The sequence below is a fragment of the Uloborus diversus genome, chromosome 8 (genome assembly GCF_026930045.1).
Source record: "Uloborus diversus isolate 005 chromosome 8, Udiv.v.3.1, whole genome shotgun sequence".
NCBI lineage: Eukaryota > Metazoa > Arthropoda > Arachnida > Araneae > Uloboridae > Uloborus > Uloborus diversus.
The window spans coordinates 79,173,447-79,196,266 of NC_072738.1; the positions used below are offsets into that span (position 1 = coordinate 79,173,447).

A 22,820-nucleotide genomic window follows, 5' to 3' on the forward strand; every position below is an offset into this window, starting at 1 on the left:
GAGGTTTTGTTACTGATGTCTTTAAATTACATGCCTTCTCTTCTGCGCTTACTTTTTTTTCGGTTCTTCTTCATAATGTTCTTCCTTTGAAATTCTTAAAGAGCGAAATACCTTATGAAACGATTCGAAGCACAGTGCGGAGTTCCGCACGGGTCGACTAGTTACATCTAAATGCTATTGAGCAAAATACAGTATTAGCTAAATTAATAGCTGCACTCTTAATAAAAAGATTTTTTTTTTTTTTTTTTTGTTAATAAAAGCAAGCAAAAGTCAGATAGCAAACACCTTAACACTTATTTGTTTTGTAACTTTTTTCTCAATGATAAATTAATTTTTTTTTACCTAAAGTATTCCGTAAGTTATAATTAGAGATGGAATGAAGCTTGGCCATTCCACCAAGCTTTGGTCTGACTGAACCATAAGCTGTGATTCAGCTGCTTCGGCTTGAAACAATTTATGTTGTGAATTTTTTTTTACAATTATTATTGTATAAGATATTTATCTTATAAATTCAAATTGGACCTTATGGTAAACCATAACAAAAATGTATATTCAATTTTAAAATTTGTGTATTGAACCCTTGGATCCAGAAATCATTCAACAATAAAATGTTTATTAACAATATAATCTATTGAAAGTTACATGATGCTATATTTAGTTTATAATTTTATTTAGAAACTTAAGTTTTAAAATGAAGCTATATATGTAAATATACTGCATTAAGCATTCTTCAAAGATTTCTAGCTTTGAAACTTATAACAATAGTGATGTTATTTATATTTACAAGGGCAGATATGCAACAAATGGGCATCCTGAAGAAATTTGTTTTAAAATTATAGGTACGGTATTTTAGTGTTTTAAATAGATGTATTAATCTGTCAACATTTTTGAACTTGTGACATTTTTAAATCCTTCTCTAAAATAAATGCTAAATCAAAGACTAGTAAGAAAGAACGCATGATATAACTTTTATAAAGTCATGAAAACTTCAAACATTTTGCATTTAAGAATTTTTAAATATTTATTATTATTAACACATAATCTACAGGTAAATAGCAGGTACTTTACTACTGGATAATTCAATGGTTTAATATTTGTTCATATCATTTGGTTATTATAAACTTTAACTTAATTGTAGAGCATGCCTTTAATATTCTAAATAATGCTTTATATTACTTGATCTAATGAATATGTGCTCTTCTGGTACTACCAGTGCAAAGCAGGATTGGGTTTTGGACTGTCCAAAACTGGTTTAGGACAGGATAGGTGGTTTTCTGCCCAAAACCGTCCAAAACTATGCTAAAGCTAGAGACGTACCGAATACTCGGAAACTATTCCGTACTCGGCCAAATTTTGATCAGGTACTCGGCCAATACCGAGTAGTTGTAAAAAATTGAATATTGTTCAAGGCAGATTTTACAATTAATAAAAAAGTGCAAGCATATAATATACTGCAATCATTTACAATTCAAACTTAGAAGTCAAATTTAAATTTTGAGAATAAGGAAGTTTGTTATGCTTCAATGGAGTAAAGTTAATGAAACTCATTTATTAAAAATGGAGCAAAAAAGGTAAGTACAGAAAATATGAAATTTTTATATTATTAAATGGATATTTGCCACAAACAAAATTATTTATAAGAAATATAAAAATAGCTTTTCTTAAAAAATAAAACAACGTTAAAAGCACAAATGTGCAGGAACACTGCAGACACGTGTTTTGGCATTGCAAGGAATGCTTTATTCAATGCACAAAATGTGAGCCCTTGGATTTAAAGACATCAGACAAAAGTCGGATAATTTACATTCATTAGCTCACATTTTATGCAATGAAAATCCTTGTAATGCAGAAATACATGTCTGCAGTGTTTCTGCACATTTGTGCTTTTAATGTTGTTTTATTTGCTTTTAAAAATTATTTATGTTTGGCCGCCTAGAAGTATAGATTGATATAATTTGTTTTAATTTTAACTTGATTAATCCTACCTTTTATTTATTTGTTTATTTTAAATTTTAAAAATAATTTTTTTGTAAAATTATTGACACAAACAAAATCTTTTAAATAATGTGTAATTAAATTTCAGCTGGCATCCTGTCTTAAAAACTATTGTTTAGATATATAGGTGTATACTGCTATTCGAATGAGTTCAAAATTCAACATGTTAGTGTTGGTGGTTCTTTTTAAAACATAATTGGAACTTGGTACTCAGTACTCGGCCAAAGTGCTACTCTATATGTCTCTAGCTAAAGCGGTGTAATCTAATCGATTTGTATTTTGCTGCAATATTCTTAATGCATAAATATAGATATTAGTGGAGTTTAATTAATGAGCATTTGATAATATTTCTCTCCAAAATGATCATTTAAGAAATATTTGACTTAAAAAAATTTGGATTTTGGACAGGAAGGTAAAAACCAGGGTTTTTACCGTCGTGTCCAAAACCTTGCCCACCCAGGTGAAAAGCAAAAGTAAAATCCTTATTGGTGATATGTATTAATTTAAAAAAAAAAAAAAACAAAGTAATCTGAAAATGTTGAAAAAAAAAGGAGTAAAGTAAATGGAGAATTATATAATGTTATATGTATTTATTGAGCATTTAATGCTAAAACACAACATACAGAGCAGTTGAAGCTTTGGTCATTAGTTTGCCGAAACTTCGGTATTTGGTGCTTCACTTAAAATGCACTTTGTGCTATCTCTAGTTATAATCTTAAAAGAAAACATAGTCCAAAGAAACCTCAAGAACAATATTTTTTTTTAACGTAATCTTGACTAATTTTGTAGAACAAAACAGTATAATTACTTTTATATAAGAAAATATTACCTTTGGAAGATGAGTGGTAAAATCATGCTCAGCAATGTAACCAGAGATTCCAGCAGAAAATAGACGACCATGGCTCCATGCTAAAGCTGAAACGTTTTCTGAAGTATCACTTGACCCTGGAATAGTCTGAAATGTTTTGGGGGTTTAAATTTTAAGGACACACTGCAAGACATATATGCATTTACCACTTAATTGGACCGCTTGCTAATCTGACCAGCCACTTATTCGAACCAAATACTAAAGACCCAAAACATTTCCCATCACTTAACCTAATTTTAATTGCGTTTTAGGGCCAAAAATCTATATTTAATCAGGTCAAAGACCATGAGAAGAAATAAGAAAAGAAAAACCTATAAATCACCCATGCAAAGCAAAGTTAAAGTGAGTTAGCAAATTTCAAAATCAATACATTAAAAGTTATTGGTTCCTGTATTTTCAATTAAATCCAGGAATATTTTCAAAGGCAATGTTGAATAAAATCTTCACCAAATGGAGGCACTGTTTAAGCAAACGTCCGAGTTTAGTGAAATTTTTAATTTCATTAGCTAAGTCAGCATTTATTTAAAAAATGTGTATTATTACTTTCAAAACAATGGGATACATTCCAATGTATAATTCTTATGGCGTTGATTGAAATTTGGTAATATTTTGAAAAATGTATAACAGTAGAATACCTTTGTAACGCCAACCTGTATATCGCAATTCTCTATAAACCGCACAATTTTTCAGAAGTAAACAATAAGTTTTAAAGTTTAAAAAATCCCTCTGTTTTGCCTTGCAAACATAAAAATTGTTAGGAAAATTAAATTTTGAATCAGTTTTTCATCTTTTCATCGTAATTCAAAGCTTGTAAATGAAAATTTAGCATTCACAGTAAAATGAAAATACCAGATGTTTCTTAAAAATGCAGCTGTTATGCAAACCATGAAGCTAGCAGAAGTGCAGGATATTTCACTTTTTGTAATAAACATATTTATTTGTGAATGACTCATTATATTATTAGTGCTTTAATACTCACTACAGATAAAACTCATTCTGAAGTGCTAATATATAGATATACTAGCAAAAATACCCGGCGTTGCCTGGGTCAGTAATAATTATTAGAAAAAATCATTACTTGCTTAAAAATCGAGTTTCTTCCTTACCCATAAAACTAAAATAGCAATAAGTATAAAGAACAAAGAAGTATTGATTTAGAAACGAAAGCACTATATTTAAGCATATACAAATTTAAAAAAACATGAAATTAATCTTCTCATATTTAAAAAGATTAATCTGTTGATACTTTTTTTTAACATGGAGTCTAAAACCTTCTCTGTATGGCTAATGAAGTACGAAGTGATTAAAAAAAAGTAGCTGCGCTCGTAATCCCCTTATACTTGCTTTAGTTATTTCGGGAAATTTCAATCATTGTGGCTCTTGGTGCGATTTTACCGAATTTGCGAAAGTCGTTTCGGGGTACCTTCGATGATGCTCCCCCATTCTTTCCTTACTTTGTAAAACGATATGATATTAATTTTCGTTACAGAGATATCGTCGCCAGATGCTGAGATATTTTTGGTCACCATAAAATGGCGCTAAACAGTTTCATCCGAAATGTTACCAAAATAAGTAATACAATTTGGTGATTGTTTGAAATTGTGCAAAAAGGAAAATTAATGGAAGTTTTTGTGCTGTTTATGGATTTGCCTAATTTAGTTGCTGGATTATTTAACACAGTAAAAAAAGTCTTTTGAAAATTCTTTGATTGGCGATATTTTGTTTACATGGTGAAAGCTGAGAAACATTATGACGTAGTCTTCGGCTTCAAAAACAGCAACGTTGAAAAAACTGCCAAATGCATCAGCTACGGAAATCTTTCTGCAAACATTTTGGCGATCTGCTGGTTGATTGGACAATGAGTAAGTGTTCAATCAGCATAAATAATAATAAAAACCATTAATTACATTAAAGTTCCGTTTAAATGGAAAATCATCAGCCAAATCATGTATTATTTGCCAATCTTGTGCAAAAATCTTACTTCAAGATTTGACTTGAGAAAAGCCTTGAACAATCACGAAAAGCAAAGAAAGTCAACAATACAACAATTGTCGCTATCGACAGGGAGTTGAGATGATACACTAAATATTGTATTGAGTTGAGGAAAGCCTTCGAACATGGATCTAAAAAGTTCATAACTCGTTTTTTATTCTACTTAGAATATTCGAACAGGTGCCATCTTCAGCAGAAAAATCAGAGCTTTCGATGGACATATAATGTAAATATGTGCAAGTATTTTTTCATCCCAATATTAGATAATTTATACAAAAATTGTGTTTTATTGCCCCCCTAAGGGGGTTTTGCCCCCCATAACGGGACGAAAACTACCCTATGTGTTATTCTGATGCATAAGCTATATTATTGTAAAGTTTCATCAAAATCCGTTCAGTAGTTTTTGCGTGAAAGAGTAACAAACATCCATACATCCATCCATACATCCATACATCCATACAGACAAACTTTCGCATATATAATATTAGTAAGATTTTGAATATTAGTTTAAAAATTTGTGAAAAGACCTATGTAACGCCAAAACCTGTATAACGCAAAAACTCAGGTCCCAAGGTGTGTGTTTTAATTGTCTTCTACTGTACTCATACATAATATTGTGATTCAACTGATGAATATCTTGTTGAATTTGCTTAAATTTTTCTGAAGTAATTAACTAAACAGCATTATTACTTTGGTATATATGCTCGTCATATACTACAGGCAGTATTGATCACAATAATCATAATAGCATTTTAATGAAATTACGTACAGCATATTTGGTCTTGCAACACAGGTCCTGTTCACCTAATTGGAACAGCCAGTTATTAGGACCGAACTGATCCCATGTCAATGTGGTCCAATTAACTGGAACTTAACGTGTACAGTCCGACCTATCTATCTCAAAAAACTGCATGTCTTGATTTTTGTTTAATTTCCCAGCAATCTAAATTCATTTCTCGTGCTTTTTTTCATGCGTAAAATGGAAATTTGTGGAACAACTTTGTTTTCTTTTCACTGTTTAAACAAAAGTAGGCAGGAGATTAGCCCTAAAATAAGAAGCAATGGAGGACAACACCCAGCATTGGTCGGGGAGAGGCAGAGCGAATGTAAGGGGCTAACAGATGAAATGTGCCTCTTTAAGTTGACACACTGGACAAGTAAGTGTTACTATTATTTCTCCTGTAAATTAAAAAAGGGTAAGTGAAAGAGTAGGGGGTGGGTAGTAGAAGAAAAATTAAAATCAGATTTTGCAGCGATTGCGAAATTAAAAAGAATTATAGATGAAACAAAAACTTTCAATCATCAAAGTTTGTTAATAATTTTTTTTCATTGAGGTACATATTATGGTACTACATTAAATTATTACGAATTGTTTATTTAATTTATTTACAGTCGAGTCTCGATAATTCGAATATTCCTTTATCTTGAAGTTTTCATTAGATACCAGGGTTCGTGATTTTTTTATTATTTTTTTTAAATCAAAAACAGGGATCGCGCTAAGGATTTCGAGTTGTTCGCCAGTAAATAAGCGAAATTTTTAAACTGTTAGCCAAATTTCAAAAGTCTTAGTCAAAGACTAACTTTTACTCATTCAAATGTATTTTTGTCGGCAGAAATAGTTAATCAGAGAGTCAAGTATAACTTAATTTTTGACAATTTTTTAAGGATAAGGACAGGGGTATATCCAGGAATTTTTGTCTGTTTTTAGGAATTTTGTGAGAAAAAAAATGCAAATTAAGTATTACAGTTTTTCCGCAAATCATATGTAATTTTTCAAAGGAAAAATGGCTAAAAACAACTTAAAGTGATATTTATCATTCTTAAAAATATTTGAGAGTAGAAATAAAAGCTTTTAATAAAGTAAAGACAGCATTCCTATCTTACTCTGATGTCTCAGACATCGAACACAATGAAGGATAAAACAACTTTCAGTGATTGCTAGTCGGGGAGTTTTGTGAAAGGCTCGTTTTTAGGGGTCGGAATTTTGCAAAGGGTCTGTTTTTAGGGGTCCAAAATTTGTGAACGGACCTAATTTTTTATCTAGATTGATATCTGAAAGGAGATTTTTTTTTCTTCTGTGTATATTTTAGAGAATTTTTTGTTTGCCAAATTTGAATTTTTATCGCCGAATTTACGATTTTATCGCATTTGGCGCATTGGCAAATGCTTAACGCGGTCCCTGAAAAAAGTCTGTGTTTTTTTTAAGTTAAATTGGATTTTTTTGATTTAAATCAGATTTTTTTTTTTTTTTTAATCTTCAAAAATGTGTAGACATTAATTACTTTTACATTTAGAAACATAATACAGTTCACACAATAGATGAAAAAGCAACTTTTTAGCTATTTTCATTTCATGATAGTGTAGCTATTTTTCGATAATACATATAGGTAGAACAGCTTTAATACATAGCCCAGTCAATAAAGCTTTTGTGTCGCAATTAATTTAGTGAAAGCTGAATTTTTGCAGCATGTTAGCGCATAAAGTAAACACTAAAAAAACACATAGTTCCGACCCCCACCCCTCTTGCTTTTCTTCCCACCCCCTCCGAAACATTGCAAGAGCAGTACTATGATTATATGTTTTTTGTGTTGCAACTAACTTAGGGAAAGTTGAATTTTTGCAGGATGTTAGCACATAAAGTATACACTAAAAAAACACAAAAGTCCCGACCCCCACCCCTATTGCTTTTCTCCCCACCCCCTCCGAAACATTGCAAGAGCAGTACAACGATTATACAATTTTTGCGTCGCAACTGATTTAGGGAAAGCTGAATTTTTGCAGGATATTAGCACATAAAGTATACACTAAAAAAACACAAAAGTCCCGACCCCCCCACCCCTCTTGTCTTTCTTCCCACCCCCTCTGAAACATTGCAAGAGCAGTACAACGATTATACAATTTTTGCGTCGCAACTGATTTAGGGAAAGCTGAATTTTTGCAGGATATTAGCACATAAAGTATACACTAAAAAAACACAAAAGTCCCGACCCCCCCACCCCTCTTGTCTTTCTTCCCACCCCCTCTGAAACTTTGCAAGCGCAGTACTATGATTATAAGCTTTTCGTGTAGCAACTAATTAAGAGAAAACTAATTTATTTGAGGGATGTTAGTACTTAAATTACACACTAAGAAACACAAAGTCCCCCCCCCCCCCCAATCTTTCCGAAACATTGCAAAAGCAGTATATGATTATACGCTTACATCTCAAAAATTAATGATATTACCGAGGAATTCCTTTTTTTTATTTCACTCCTAACAATATGAGACACCAGAGGTGCCCAACCCATGGCCCGTGAAGCTAATCCACGTAACCTGTTGTTTTGTGAAATGTTACAACTCGAAGAGTACGATTAATGACAATGTTCCAAATTTGGAGCCAAAAATTTAGAAATTTGTTTATGAAAAACAGGTTGCATTTAACAAAAGAAGCATCAAGTAATGATAAAAAAAATTTGTTTGCAATTTTCCTTCCTTTTTCGTATTTCCCTATGTCATTTAGAAAAGAGTAAAACATTTTGAAATTTTATACGATTTTAGTATGATCTGCGGCCCTTATGGGAAGAAAAAGATTAGGGACCACTGTTATAAACAAATTATGTTACATACACTTTTTATGTAGATAACTCATTTTCACCGTTTTACTAACTTAATCACATACAGAAACTCACTACAAAAAATAAAAAATTAATTCAACAAACAACAGTTTTTTATCATTACGTCTTGGGAAGAAATGTTTGAACAAAACTTATAGATACTAATACAAAGATGATCTGCAATAGTCATTTAGTTGAAATGGAGCATCAATGTAATTACGTTCACTTTAAGGTTTTACAACAAAAATGCAATATTTTGTTACAAAAGTTTATAGTTTGTTTGTGTCGCTGATAGTCTACAGAATGTTTGGTCCGAAAAAAAATTGTTACAATGCATTCCACTACAGTGTACGCAAATAGACGTGCAATCGAACCCAGCTTTACGACATCTACAGCTTTGTAACACACAATGTTTTACAACTTCAAGATTATTAGTAGGAGAAGCTCATTTGGAGCAGGGGTAATTGTCATGGGCTTAGGTGTCAGTCAGTTGCTTGAAGTATATTGCCAACCCCATTTTTCTGCTGGAAGTTTAAAACCTAACCAAGTTTGAATAAAAGTTTGTGTATAAGCAAGTAATAGCAAAAATGTCTCTAAAATCAAATTTTGATTTAGCAAAACTTCCACCAACTTCAGATGCTTCTCGTCAACATCTTTTTATTGTTTACCATTAGATTCAAATTTGATTAGGTTTCAAACTTCCCCCAGAAGAGTCGGGTTGCCAATTTACTTCAAGCAACAGGCTGATTCCTAAGCTCATGTCGATTATCTCTGCTCTAAGTGAACTTCTCCAACTAATATCTTGCAATTGTAAAACATTATGAGTTACAAACTGTATCTGTTGTAAAGTTTAATTCGATTGCACATCAATGTGTGGACACTAGTGAAATGCACTGTAAAAATATTTTCGGACCAAGCCAACGAAATATTAGAAGATCATCCCTAATAAGACTAAAAAATAATAACCAAAAGTAATATTAAACATTAATAATATCCGCTGCGAGGAAATAATCAGTTGAAATATACTACAATGAAACCTGTGAAAGTTGACCACTTGCGGTGCACTATTTTAGTGGTCAACTTATAGAGGTTAATTTATATGATATAGGACTAATTCCGTACTTGAAAAAAGCAGTCAACTTAGACAGGTGATTTTCTTTCAAAGGGGGTCAACTTGACAGGTTTTACTGCATTCCTGATTTATTTAATGAAAGACTTAAATATTTAGCCAAACATTGGCATTATTTTGTAGACTACTATCGGCAACACAAATGAACTATAAACTTTTGAGACAAAAATTTTTTACAATGGTAGTAAAACTTAAAGTGAACTTCATTATATTGTTGCTCCATTTCAACCAAATGACTGTCATTACGTAATTAACTATAAATTTTGTCTAAACATTTCTCCCCAAGATGTATAGATAAAAAGCTATAATTTGTTGAAGTTACTTTTTGTAGTGAGTTTTCTGTATATGATTAAGGTATTAAAATGGTGAAACTGAGCTATCTACATAAAAATCAGGGACCGCGTTAAGCATTTGCCAATGCGCCAAATACGATAAAATCGTAAAATCGGTGAACAAAATTCGAATTCGGCAAATTTATTGGCGAACAGAAAATTTTCTAAAATATACACAGAGGAAAAAAAATCTCCCTTCAGAAGTCAATCTAGATAAAAATTAAGTCCGTTCACAAAATTTGGACCCCTGAAACCGGACCCTTCACAAAATTCCAACCCCTAAAAACGAACCTTTCACAAAACTCCCAGACTTAGCAATCACTGAAAGTTGTTTTATCCTCAGAACACTCCGAGCAGATTGAGGTGCGCGCACGCGCGTTAGCATCGGATCGGAGCATTACCGTCCATCGAATCGGAGCGAGACCCGATCGGAGGAAAGATGACGTTTGCCTCTCGCCTCTTTACGTCACTGTACTTGCACCTCTCGCTGATTGGATATCGAGTGCGCAGTGTGGCTACCGAGCCTATCAAGTAGAGTGTTGGCGGATGCCTTGTTAAATGGCGCGTTTGTTTCATTGTGTTCGATGTCTGATACATCGGAATAAGATATGAATGCAGTCTTTACTTCGTTAAAAGCTTTTATTTCTACTCTCAAACTTATAAAGAATGATCAATATCATTTAAAGTTGTTTTTAGCCATTTTTTTCATTTGAAAAATTACATATGATTTGTGAAAAAACTACTTAATTTGCATTTTTTTTTTCCTCACCAAATTCCTAAAAACGGACAAAAATTCCTGGATATACCCCTGCCCTTATCCTCAAAAAATTGTCAAAAATTAAGTTATACTTCACTTTCTGATTAAATATTTCTGCAGACAAAAATACATTTAAAATGAGTACAAGTTAGTCTTTGACTAAAACTTTTGAAATTCGGCTAACACTTTAAAAATTTGGCGAATTTACCGGGGAACGATTCGAAATCCTTAGTGCGATCCCTGAAAATTGTATGTAATATAATTTGTTTTTAAGAGTGGTCCCCAACATTTTCTTCCCGAGAGCCGCAGATCATACTAAAGTCGTTCTCGCGGGCACATATAAAATTTCAAAATATTTTACTCCTTTCTAAATGAAATGGGAAAATAAGGAAAAAGAAAAAATAAATGAAAATCAATAATTGTTATCATTACTTGATGCTTATTTTGTTAAATACAGCCTGTTTTTTCAGAAACCTATTTCTAACTATTTGGCTCCTAATTTGTGACATTGTCATTAGTCGTACTCTTCGAGTTATAAAATTTTAAAACAACGGGCCACAATGATCAGTTTCGCAAGCCGGATGTCTTGCGTGCCGTAGGTTGGGCACCACTGATTTATAATATTGTTAGGAATGAAAAAAAAAGGAACTCCCCGGCAAACATCATTAATTTTTGAACTGTAAGTGTATAATCATAGAACTGCTCTTGCAATGTTTCTGAAATCTTGGGGGGGGGAGGAAGCAAGAGGGGGTAGGGGTCGGGACTTTGCATTTTTTTAGTGTATTGTTTAAGAACTAACATCCAGCAAAAAAACAGCTTTCCCCTTATTATTTGTGACACGAAAAGCGTATAATCATAGTACTGTTCTTGCAATGTTTTGGAAGGGGTGGGGATCGGGACTTTGTGTTTTTTTAGTGTATACTTGGTCTGCTAACATCCTGCAAAAATTCAGCTTTCCCTAAATTAGTTGCGACAAAGCCTATTTTTTTTACCTTCATTGACTGGGCTAACAAATGCATGATTCAAATTAAGTTTAACAATTACCCCCACCCAGCTATAACCACAAATCTTTCAACTATAATTCTAGGAAACAGTGGTACCTCTATTTCCTAGAATTATAACTCATAGTTTTTAGAAGAAAAATTTCTTAAAATTTGGCAGTTTTCTATGTTTATTAGTGTAGAGTCAACAAAAGTTCTAAAACAGATTCAAGTATTCAATTGGGATGAAGAAGGCAAAAAACCTTGCAAATAAAGCAATCTTAACTAATGAATGATTTTAACAGTTTACTGTTAAAATTAGGATAAGTTCTCTAAATATTCAATAAATATTTAAGATTTATAAATATGTTAGAATTTTTACATAAGATGTGATTTTGTTTTTTGCTTTGCTTAAAAATAAAGTTTGTTTTTAATGTTAAAATACAATATGTTGGATAATTTTCTTAACTTTATTAGCCATAGTGTATAAGAAAAATTGCAAATTTTTATTTGTTCTGAACTTATTTCAGAGTAAAAGTAGTATTGCATGAGTCTGAAAATCTGTTACACACACAGAAAGAGGGGTCTATATAGTTTTGCCATATATAGTTAAGATTGTATAAATGCAGTATGCTTAAATATAAAGCAACACATTCTAAAACTGCAGTCTTGAGCAAAGAAAAGACCGAGGGGACATGATTCAGCTGTTTAAATTTATTAAAACGAAAGATGTTACGGGGCTGAAGTTTAGCACTGAAAACAGGACAAGGGGTTATTGTTTTAAGCTATTTAAATCTCAGGCTAACATAGATATTAGGAAAAATTATTATTTTAGCAGGGTAGTGGAACCTTGGAACAGCTTACCGGAAGAGGTGGTAATGAGCAAGGGAGTAGACAGTTTTAAGAGGGCCATTGATCTTCACTGGGGACTGTAAATTGACTAGGACCAGTCTAGCTGGGCCCAGAGCCTGTTGCTGGTCGTCACTTTTGTATTTGTATTTGTATTTGTATAAAATTCATTTATAAAAAATTAAATCAACTGATTTTAATCAATGGTTTTAGTAAAAAAATCACTCAATTCAAATCAATTGATTTAAATCAACGAACCTTGTTAGATACCAAAATAATTTCATGTTTTCAATACACAGTTGTCTCTTTATATCAAATGTACTCCATTTAAATTGAAGTTTTTATGAAAGTATGGAAAATGTTACAGTTGAAATTCCAATGCCAAAATCTGTACTGAACATGACTTGAACGCCCAGCCAAGGAAAATACACTTTTGATCCAGTGAGCAAAATTCTGGTTTGGGAAATTGGACGCATTGAGCCTGGGAGGATGCCAAACATTAGAGGATCTGTGAGTATTTAGGTTTAACATGTAAAACAGAAAGATAGCTACAGTCGAGTTGCATCATTTTGTTCTCTGAGATAACTAAACAGCAAGGCTATAATTTTCTCCGTTTTGTTCCTCAGAAACAGAATAGTTCCTTTGAAAAAATAAATGAACTAAATTTTATGGTAATACAGTAGAAACTCGATTATCGGAGCTAATTGGGACCACCAGTGCCTCAGATGTCAGAAATCCCAGTTAATAGAAAGTTGTATAAAAACTTTTCAGAATATTAATTTTTAAGGGAGTTATATGTATAATGAAGGAGGTTAAAAGTGGTAAGGGGACAAGTGGATTTCTTGTGACCTATGTCGGATGTTCTGCTTGTTTAAGGGGAAGGATTAGTCTGAGAAGGATTTCATTTGCACTAAGTGTGTTGAACTCTCAGAAATCAGAGTTAGGATGCTTACTTTGGAGGGTGAGTTAGCATTAGGCTGTAGGCGTGTAGATGGGGTAAACACTCCAGAGGGAAAGGGGGAAGTTAGCAAAAAGGAGGTTGGCATTAGCTGTGTGTTAGATAGTGGGAATATTCCAGAGGTAAAGGAGGAAGTTAGAAAAAGGAGGTGGGCATTAGCTGTGTGTTAGATAGTGGGAAAATTCCAGAGGTAAAGGGAAAAGTTATTGCTGAGGCGACTGATTGGGAAACAAAGGGTATAATTTTGGGAGATTCAATGGTGCGTGAGGTGGGAAATTCAATAGGCAGAGTTAGAGGTAAGGTGGCTAGATGTTGTTTGTCAGGGGCTCGGGTGAGAGATGTAAATAGGGTTGCTGAAAAGAAGGGGGTATTTAATAAAGAGGATGTAGTTACTTTGTGGGTGGGAACTAACGATGAGTTTACAAAGGAATGGGATTCCCTGTTGGACAAAGCAACCAACTGTTCGGCAAATGTCCAAGTGGTTGGTTTGCTTCCCAGGTATGGAGTGCATAAGAGTTGGTTAAACCAACGGGCTAGGTGTATGAACCTGGTACTCAAGGAAATTTGCGTTAAGCGTAGTATCAGGTTTATTGATGTATGGAGTAAATGTAAACGTGATTGGATTGCTAGGGATGGCCTGCATCTGAGCTCTACAGGGGTCAAAATGATTAGTGGTTTGGTTTTAGAGGCTTCAGAATCAAAAAACTAAGTTGGAATGGGGGGCATGGTTTAAGGAGCAGAATTCGAAACGGTACTAACTATTGGGGTTTTAGTAGAAACGGAAATAGGGTGGCTAATAAGAGAAAAGATTTTAACAGTTGGGATTCAAATAATCGTGCAGCATTAAATAAAAGTAAGATGGGCTCACTTAAGGTTTTTTATACAAATGCTCGTAGTATTAGGAACAAGATGGAAGAATTGAAAAGCATAATTATAGATGAGAGGTTGGATATTATTGGAGTTACCGAGACATGGGCTACCGAAAGTAATGATGATTTATTATCTATTGCTGACCTATAATTTGTTTAGACAAGATAGAGTAAGTAAAAGAGGTGGTGGGGTTTCATTTTATGTCAGAGACCTTTTAATTTGCAATGAATTGGTAATTAATAATAAACCTAATGAGATTGATATGATTTGGCTGGAGTTGATTAGTAATAAGGGCAAAAAACTACGTTTAGGGAACATTTACAGGCCACCCAACTTAAGCCAGGGTCAAGACAAATAGATGTTTAGTATTATTAGTGACATTTCTAGCAAGGGGTCAGTCATCATAATGGGAGATTTTAATTTTTCAGGAATTGATTGGAATAATTTTTACCATAGTAATAGCAGAGAAGAGGAATTTTTGAAAATAATTGGTGACTGTTTCTTAGATCAAATTGTAACTCAGGGTACTTGACAGGACGCCATTTTGGATCTAGTTTTCAGCAACATGGAAGGCTCTGTTCAGGGGTTATGTGTAGGGGAACACATTGGAGATAGTGACCACAACAGTATTGGGTTTGGGATTAAATTTGATATGCACAAAGTAGATAATTTTAGGTTTGTGCCCAATTTCAGAAATACTGACTTTGTGGCACTTCGGCAGAGTTTGAAAGCAGTTTTTTCTTCTGGATTGGACAATAGCGATGTGAATCTTCAGTGGGCAGAGTTTAAGGAAAATCTAGCGAATACGGTTAGGGATCATATTCCTTTTAGGAAAAAGGGTGTCAACACTAAAATTTGGCCAATGTGGTTCTCTAGGGAAACTAAAGATGCTCTAAATTACAAGCAAGCTGCTTTTCATAGGTTTAGAGAAACAGGTCACAGTGCAGATAGGCTCCAATATTGTAAGGCAAGGCGTACATTTAAGTATTTGGTACGGATTCAGAAAAGAGAGTTGGAGCAAAGACTGGCAGATAACATGAACAGGAATCCCAAGAGGTTTTTTGCATACGCTAATTCGGGAAAAGTTCGAAATAGTCATATTGGGCCACTGGTTGATGAGCATGGAATTTTAATTCAGGACGATAGTGATATTGCTAATGTTCTTAATAACTTTTTTCGAGTGTTTTTAACGATAACTGTATCTCAACAGTTGACACCAACAAGACACAAGCTATAGTACAGGGATGACGTTCTACTTCATTTGAAAAAATTAAAGAGACTAAGGCTCCGGGACCAGATAATATTTATCCAAAAATTTTAGTTGAATGTACAGAGGAATTAGCAGATGTAACCGCAAACATTTTCAATGCTTCTTATAATTCGGGGACAGTGCCAGAGGACTGGAAGCTGGCTAACATTACACTGCTCTTCAAGAAAGGGTCTAAAGGGAGTGCGGGAAATTATAGACCTGTGAGTCTAACTTCAGTGGTTTGCAAAATTTTTGAAACATTGATGAAAATTAAGATAGTAAATTTTCTAGAGACTAATAATCTATTGACTAGTTTTCAGTACGGTTTCAGGAAAGGTAAATCTTGTGCAACTAATTTATTACATTTCTATGACAAAGTTACCATGGCTTTGGACAATAAGAAGCCTGTAGATGTTGTTTACATTGATTTTCAAAAAGCTTTCGATAAGGTACTGCATGTTGCTCTAGTTAGCAAATTAGCTGATATAGGAATAGGAGGGAAAACTTTCATTTGGGTAAAAAAACTGGCTGACCGGAAGGAAACAAAGAGTAGTTGTAAGGGGAAATTATTCTAATTGGAGTGAGGTCTTAAGCGGGGTTCCTCAAGGATCAGTGTTAGGGCCTGTTTTGTTCATTGTCTTTATGAACGATATTCACAAAAATATTTCTGGGAACATGAATTGTTTTGCTGATGATGTCAAAGTTATGGGGACTGTAGAAAATGAAGAACAAGCAAATCAGCTGCAAGAGAATCTAGATCATATTACGGAGTGGGCTGATAAATGGGGTATGGCTGTTAATGTTGGGAAATGTCAAGTGCTACATTTAGGGCATGGAAATAAGTGTACAAGTTATTATTTACAAGGTTCAGTCATTAGTCAGGCAGACAAAGTTACTGATCTGGGGGTCTTAATAAGTCAGGATTTAAAGTTTAGCCAACAGTGCAGCATTGCTAGCAACAAAACCAATAAGATGCTTGGGTTTATCAATAGATCTATTTCAAACAAATCTAAAGAAGTTCTTCTGCCCTTATATAGAAGTTTGGTAAGACCCCATTAGGAGTATGCTGTTCATTTTTGGTCTCCTTCTCTTAAGAAAGACATTAATGTATTGGAAAGGGTTCAAAGGCGCGCTACAAGGCTAATAAGTGGACTTTCGCACTTAGATTATGATTCCAGGCTTAGAAGGCTTAAAATGTACAGTCTTGAGCAAAAAAGAGACCGAGGGGACATGATTCAGCTGTTTAAATTTATTAAAACAAAAGATGTTACAGAGCTAAAGTTTAGCACTGAAAACAGGACAAGGGGTCATTGTTTTGAGCTATTTAAATCTCAGGCTAACATGGATATTAGGAAGAATTATTATTTTAGCAGGGTAGTGGAACCTTAGAACAGCTTACCGGAAGAGGTGGTAATGAGCAAGGGAGTAGACAGTTTTAAGAGGGCCTTTGATCTTCACTGGGGATTGTAAATTGACTAGGACCAGTCTAGCTGGGCCCAGAGCCTGTTGCTGGTCGTCACTTTTGTATTTGTATAAGTTTCATTTCCAGTTTATACATAAAAATGTAGCCAAAATAAGGTAAAACAAAATATTTTCCCCTTAATTTGTTTACTATTGTGCTATTTAATTTACAGTGTTGCAAGATTATGTGAGAAGTAATCGATTCGGCTACCCTTTGCCGTAGATGACGATCTGAAATTTTATTGCTGTCTAATCTTTGAGAGACTTGGCAAAAATTGAGAAAGTAGCCTTTATTTTCTGGATGATTGAAATAATCAGCTTTTAGGACAAAAAGATGTTTAAAAGCAACACAAACTGAAATCAAGAGAGAAAGTGTGTCTGTGACAAATAAACTTAATGAAGTTTTAAGATGCAATAAAATATGTAAGCGGTCAAAAATAACTTCCCTTTTCGAAGTATTTTAATAGAATTCATTATCTGTAAAGATGTTTTTATATAGTACTAATGGTTAATTTTATTCAAACAATAAGTTATAGTCTATCCATTATGCACTATTACTGAAAAAAAAAAAAAAACTATTCTTCTGAAGGCTAGGAAAAGAACTTCTGATAACTCAAACTACCGATTACTTGAAGGTTTTTGCAGGTGCCCTGAGTCTTGCAGTTATCAAGAGTTGACTGCATTTATTTTATTTTTTGCATTTTTTTTTTCTATTGCTTGAACACAACTCATAGTCTCTAGATTTAAATACAAAACCTCCACATCTGAAAACCTGCCTTTCTCGAATTTTTTTTTCTGAACCCTTGACGTTCAAGATAGATAGGTTCAACTGTGTATCATTAACTACAAACCAGTTCTGTATACAAGGGGAGGGTCATGAACTCCCCCCCCCCTTAAACCAACGACAACAATATCCGTCCACATTGTGTTCAAACACTTTATGCATAAAATGTAAACAATTACAGTATCTTTTCTATTCATTAAAAATCGGTGAGAAAGTTAATACAATATGATCCCGAAAAGGAGCCAGGGGTCTGTCCAGAATTTTTCACAGGGTCCATTTTTTGTGAAAAATAAAATAATTTTGTGAAAAATCAAATAATTTCGCAAAAAAATTTTTTTTTGTTTTTGTTAAATCAAAATTTTAGAATTTAGAGCGGGCACAAACTGCATCATTTGAACTTAAAGTAGTGTTTTCCTCTTCTATGTTGAGAATATCATTCTGGGGTGTTTTTCTAGTATTTGGCGGGGGGGGGGGGGCATCGCTCCCTCAAGTAGCAATATTTATCTCCATTCTACTTTATGTTAAATTATACTAGAAATATTTCTGTACAGCATTTAAAATAATTGTAACAAATAAATAAATAAAATTCAGACGAGGGTTCAGCATATCACTTTTTGACCCAAGACACTCTTAAAAAGCACAGAATTTCGTTTAAAACTTATAAATTCCATGATTTTAACAAAAATAAAAAGATTTTATTTGTTCACTTCTTAACAATGCGTTATTAAACATCAAAAATTCAAAAAATCGGATTCCCATAGCGGATGCAAACAGATCGCAATTCTCAAAGTGAAGGCATCAAAGGTATAAAAACGGCTTGTAAAAGAAATATTTTTGATTAAATTATTTTTAAATTGCATTTTACAGTCCCATGATAAACATATCATTAATATCTGTGGACACAGTTGAAGCAAAAATAAAATTAAACCATCGATTCAGCATTTTAATTTTTGACTCATAAAGAAAATGGAATTTTGTTTTAAAAACTTGAAATGCGTGTTCTAACAAAAATAAAGACTTTTCATTTATTTGCATCCTAAGAAAGCGAAGTTAGCTTGAAAAAAGAACAAAATATGATTCTTATATCGGATGTTAAAAGATTATATTTTTCAAAATGTAGACATCTAAAGAAAAAAAACGGCAAGTAAAACAGTTTATTTAAAGTTAATCATCCTTGTTAGCATCAAAAAATCAAACCCATATAATTTTCTCCCAAAATAACAGTTAAACATCGTACAGCACCATAAAAACGCAAATATTGACTAGCTGGTAAAATTATGAGAATATTTTCTAATCAAGTCATTATAAAGGTTTAACGCCAGATGCTAAATGGTGATAATTTTAAAGTTGGTAACCCTATCTAAAGCGATCATATTTTTTCCCCACCCTTACTATCCCTTTGCAGTTCTAAGTTAATTTCGCTGATATATATATAATTATCATAGGCGGATTTAGGACTGAGTTCTTGGGGGGGGGGGGGGGAGGGCAGGATTTTTTTTTATATTTTAAGCAACATTTTTATTGCCCCCCCCCACTCCCATGTTTTTGTCTGTTTCCTGTGATGCATAAGTCCATTCTTTCCTTTTTTCTGTCGATTTCATTAATGTGTGTTTTCACGCTGTCCTTTTTGAATGGATATTAAGAGAGGGAGCTGGTATCAAGAGAGTGATGCAGGGCTCCCTTTTAAGTGGGAAATCGAGTATCTTCAATTTTAGGGGGCCGGAGGTTTCTCACTTGGAGGAAATTTTGTAAAATGGATATAAAATTCTGCATTTTAAAGCCTTATAGAGGTTACTTGGACAGACATTGAAATTGATAACTAGATTATACAGTTGTACAGTATTGTTCAAACTTTGTCAGAAACAGCCATTTTAAGTTTGAAAGAAAAAATAAACTATAGATTTCTCATTACAACAACCTTTTTTTAATTATAAGTAGAGTGCAGAAAACGAAAAGGAATAGAGGTAGTGTATCATTTTCTCCCCTGGCTAAACAGATTAATAATATGCAGTAGAAGTAATTGGAGCCAATTTTGCTTAGGATTTTCGAAGACTTATCTAATTATTTTCAAGGACTCTAGAATAAATAAAATTATTTAACGCACTTCATTTGTACTTTCCTGTCTCTGATATTTTAGTACTTGATTGTAAATTTTTACAGTCCTGTTATAACTTTGTGAGAAATAGCTATTTTAAATTTAAAAGAAAAAAGAAACCATAGATTTCTCATGACAGCAACTTTTCTTCAGTTGCAAGTGGGGCAGAAAATGAAGTGGGGGCGGGGTGAGTCCCCCCCCCCTTTGCTTTAGGTTCTAATTTGTTAAAATAATCGTCAATTATTATAAGTGTTGCAGCTTAATGTAAAGCTCATTTAGCCTATATTTTCATTCATATACTTGCCCAAATGGTTTTCAGTCCAAAATAGTGAATTAAGACATATTTTTAGCACCCCAGTGACAACTGTACTATTTGTATTTAATGTTCTTTTTTTTCCTTTTCTTTTCACCCATCAGAAAAGGACATTCGTTTTTCTCTTCATTTTCATTGAACTATTCAAAAAAGAAAACGTCATGACTTTTTTGTTTTAAGATTTTGAAAGATATGTTGTTACTATATAATGTCCTCCCAAAACTGGGGGGCATTGCCCCCTTTGCCCCCCTATAAATCCACCCATACCCTTCTGAACTGTTCAAAAAAGAAAAAAAAAATTTTTTTTTAAATTTTGGGAGAATGTGTTGTTACTACATAAAGTCCTCCCAAAACTGGGGGGGGGGGGGCATTGCCCTCCTCCGCCCCCCCATAATCGGCCCATGATAATTATTGCTTAATAAATCATCAGAGGGAGAAAAGTGCTTACCAATGCCTTTTCAGAAAAGTTTACAACAACACCGCTGCTAATTAGCTGTGATAAAATAAACAAAATTATTTAAAACCAAATGTATTTTCAGTTGTTAATTTCTTTCCAAGAAACAAGCAACAAGCATTAAATTTATTTGGCAGTAGCAATTTATCGCTTGAAGTAGCATCACAAGAGTGCCGATTTTTTTTCTTTGCAAAATTAGCAGATTTTGTATAGCTGATCCCTCTAATTTGACTTCAAAAAAGGTTTCAAAAATTATTGGTTTAATATGCATTTTTTTGCTTTCAGATTTGCTCTTTCAATAAACAATTTGTGAAAGATCCGTTCTTGTTTATCAGAGTTTTATGAAGGGTTCGTTTTGGTTGATCGGGATTTTGTGAAAGGTCCGTTTTGGTTGATCGGATTTTTGTGAAGGGTCTGTCAACGAAGCCAAATATCCTCTGGCCAGACCCCTGGGAGCAGTACTTTGATAATGTCAATTGGTTAATGTGTTTGCCAAAGACAAAGCATTTTTTTAAAGCAAATCTAATATTGATCTTGGCATTGATTTAAATTAACTAACCAGTATAATGTGCACATTATAAATTTTTTCAGTACAAATGATTTTTTGTGCTTTTGAGGCACTTAATGAGTCTTGACAAAAAAAATTTTTATATGCTTTATAAACATTAGTAAGCTAAACTTTCAACTCAGACTATGAGGAAAATCGATAAAGTCACTAGAAATTTTGGATGCAATGACAAAATATTTTTTTGGAGAGTTGAAATTTTAACTGAATAACAAACTTGAAAGCAATCATTTCCAAAGAGGGTTAAAAACTGGAATTTTAGACTTTAGCTTCAACATTATACAACACAATAAGACACATAAACTTTCCTAAGGTACTGTCAAGTCTGCAGAACCTACAAATCATTATTTTTCAAGTACAAACATTTTTAAGAAAGTTGATACTATATATTATGACACCAAAAATTTCTTTACATTTGAATGTACCACAACTAAAAGCCAATGTTGAAAATTTCTGGCGTAAATATATTATGCATAAAAATATCACTCCCATGCAAATGGATTTAAGCAAGTACCTCTTACATATATAAAAGAGATGAGCAACATTTTGGAAAAAACAGTACTTCATTGCAAAGTCAACATTATTAAAATTAATTAGATAAATATTACAATTTTAAGAACTCTAAACACTTCAAGCACCTGTTTGACATGACAAGATCAAAAAAAAAAAAGAAAAAAAAAGGAAACTTTTATTTAGAACAAAAAATCATGAAAAATAACTATTATACTCATGATCTCACATCACAACTGCAAAGGAAATAAAAAAAAATTACCAGTTCCAAGAAGGGAATTTTAGAAGTGTCCCAGATTTCTATCGAAGAATCTGCCCTAAAAACAAATGATACCAATTAATGATTTTGAGCAATTTGTATCAAAATGGAGTCAAAATTCTGTTCATTTTTCAGAAAACTTCATTAGGAAATGGAACATTTACATCAATTTATATGCAGAAGGAAAAAATAACCATCAAACTTATGAAATGCGATGCATGCAAAATAATACTAATTTTGTACAAACTACCTTGAGACTGCAAGACGTGATGAAAAAGAATCATATGCTAAGTAGCGAATAGCTTGAGGTTTCGGTTCAAAAAAATTAATTACATGAACCCTACAATTCAGCTTTCTTGCGGAAGACATCCTCTTTCCGACTCAAAAGCGTTACCATGTGCACTGCGGGCTCTTTCTAAACGCAAAAATGCAGCGGAGGAAAAAATTCGCCAAGAAATATATGAACTGAAAATCTTGAAAACAGATAAATGAAATGTTTCCGAATTACGAGATTTTTTTTTTTTTTTAAGAATACTTAGAGAGTTTTTATTTTATCACAGTAGTCAAAAAAAATTGAACAATAATCCTTTCCTTCTGACAATTTCAGCTAGTCGATAGTTTTTGGCGTTAATTTGGCGAAAGTTGAAAAATTGCCAAGAATCTCATATGAATTTTCACTGCTCATAATGTTTTATAAAAACGTAAACAAACATCAAAAGCAATTCTTCTTCTTGAAGAAATTATGGAGTTAAAATTCAAGGGAGACTAAGGGCACACATTAAATTGCACAAAAATTGCAGATTACTG

General features: G+C 33.0%; 1 protein-coding gene across 1 annotated transcript in view; it reads right to left on the reverse strand.

Moving 5' to 3' along the window:
* LOC129227619 (U3 small nucleolar RNA-associated protein 4 homolog) overlaps positions 1 to 22,401 on the reverse strand; it is a 76,526-nt gene extending 54,125 nt beyond the window's left edge. Inside the window, exons 1-3 of the mRNA XM_054862206.1 lie at positions 22,264 to 22,401; positions 22,017 to 22,071; positions 2,825 to 2,950 (exon numbers count right to left, since the gene is read on the reverse strand). Coding sequence (XP_054718181.1) covers positions 2,825 to 2,950; positions 22,017 to 22,071; positions 22,264 to 22,382 — 300 coding nt within the window. The 5' untranslated portion in view covers positions 22,383 to 22,401. The remainder of the gene's footprint in view (positions 1 to 2,824; positions 2,951 to 22,016; positions 22,072 to 22,263) is intronic.
* Positions 22,402 to 22,820: the final 419 nt, after the last annotated feature.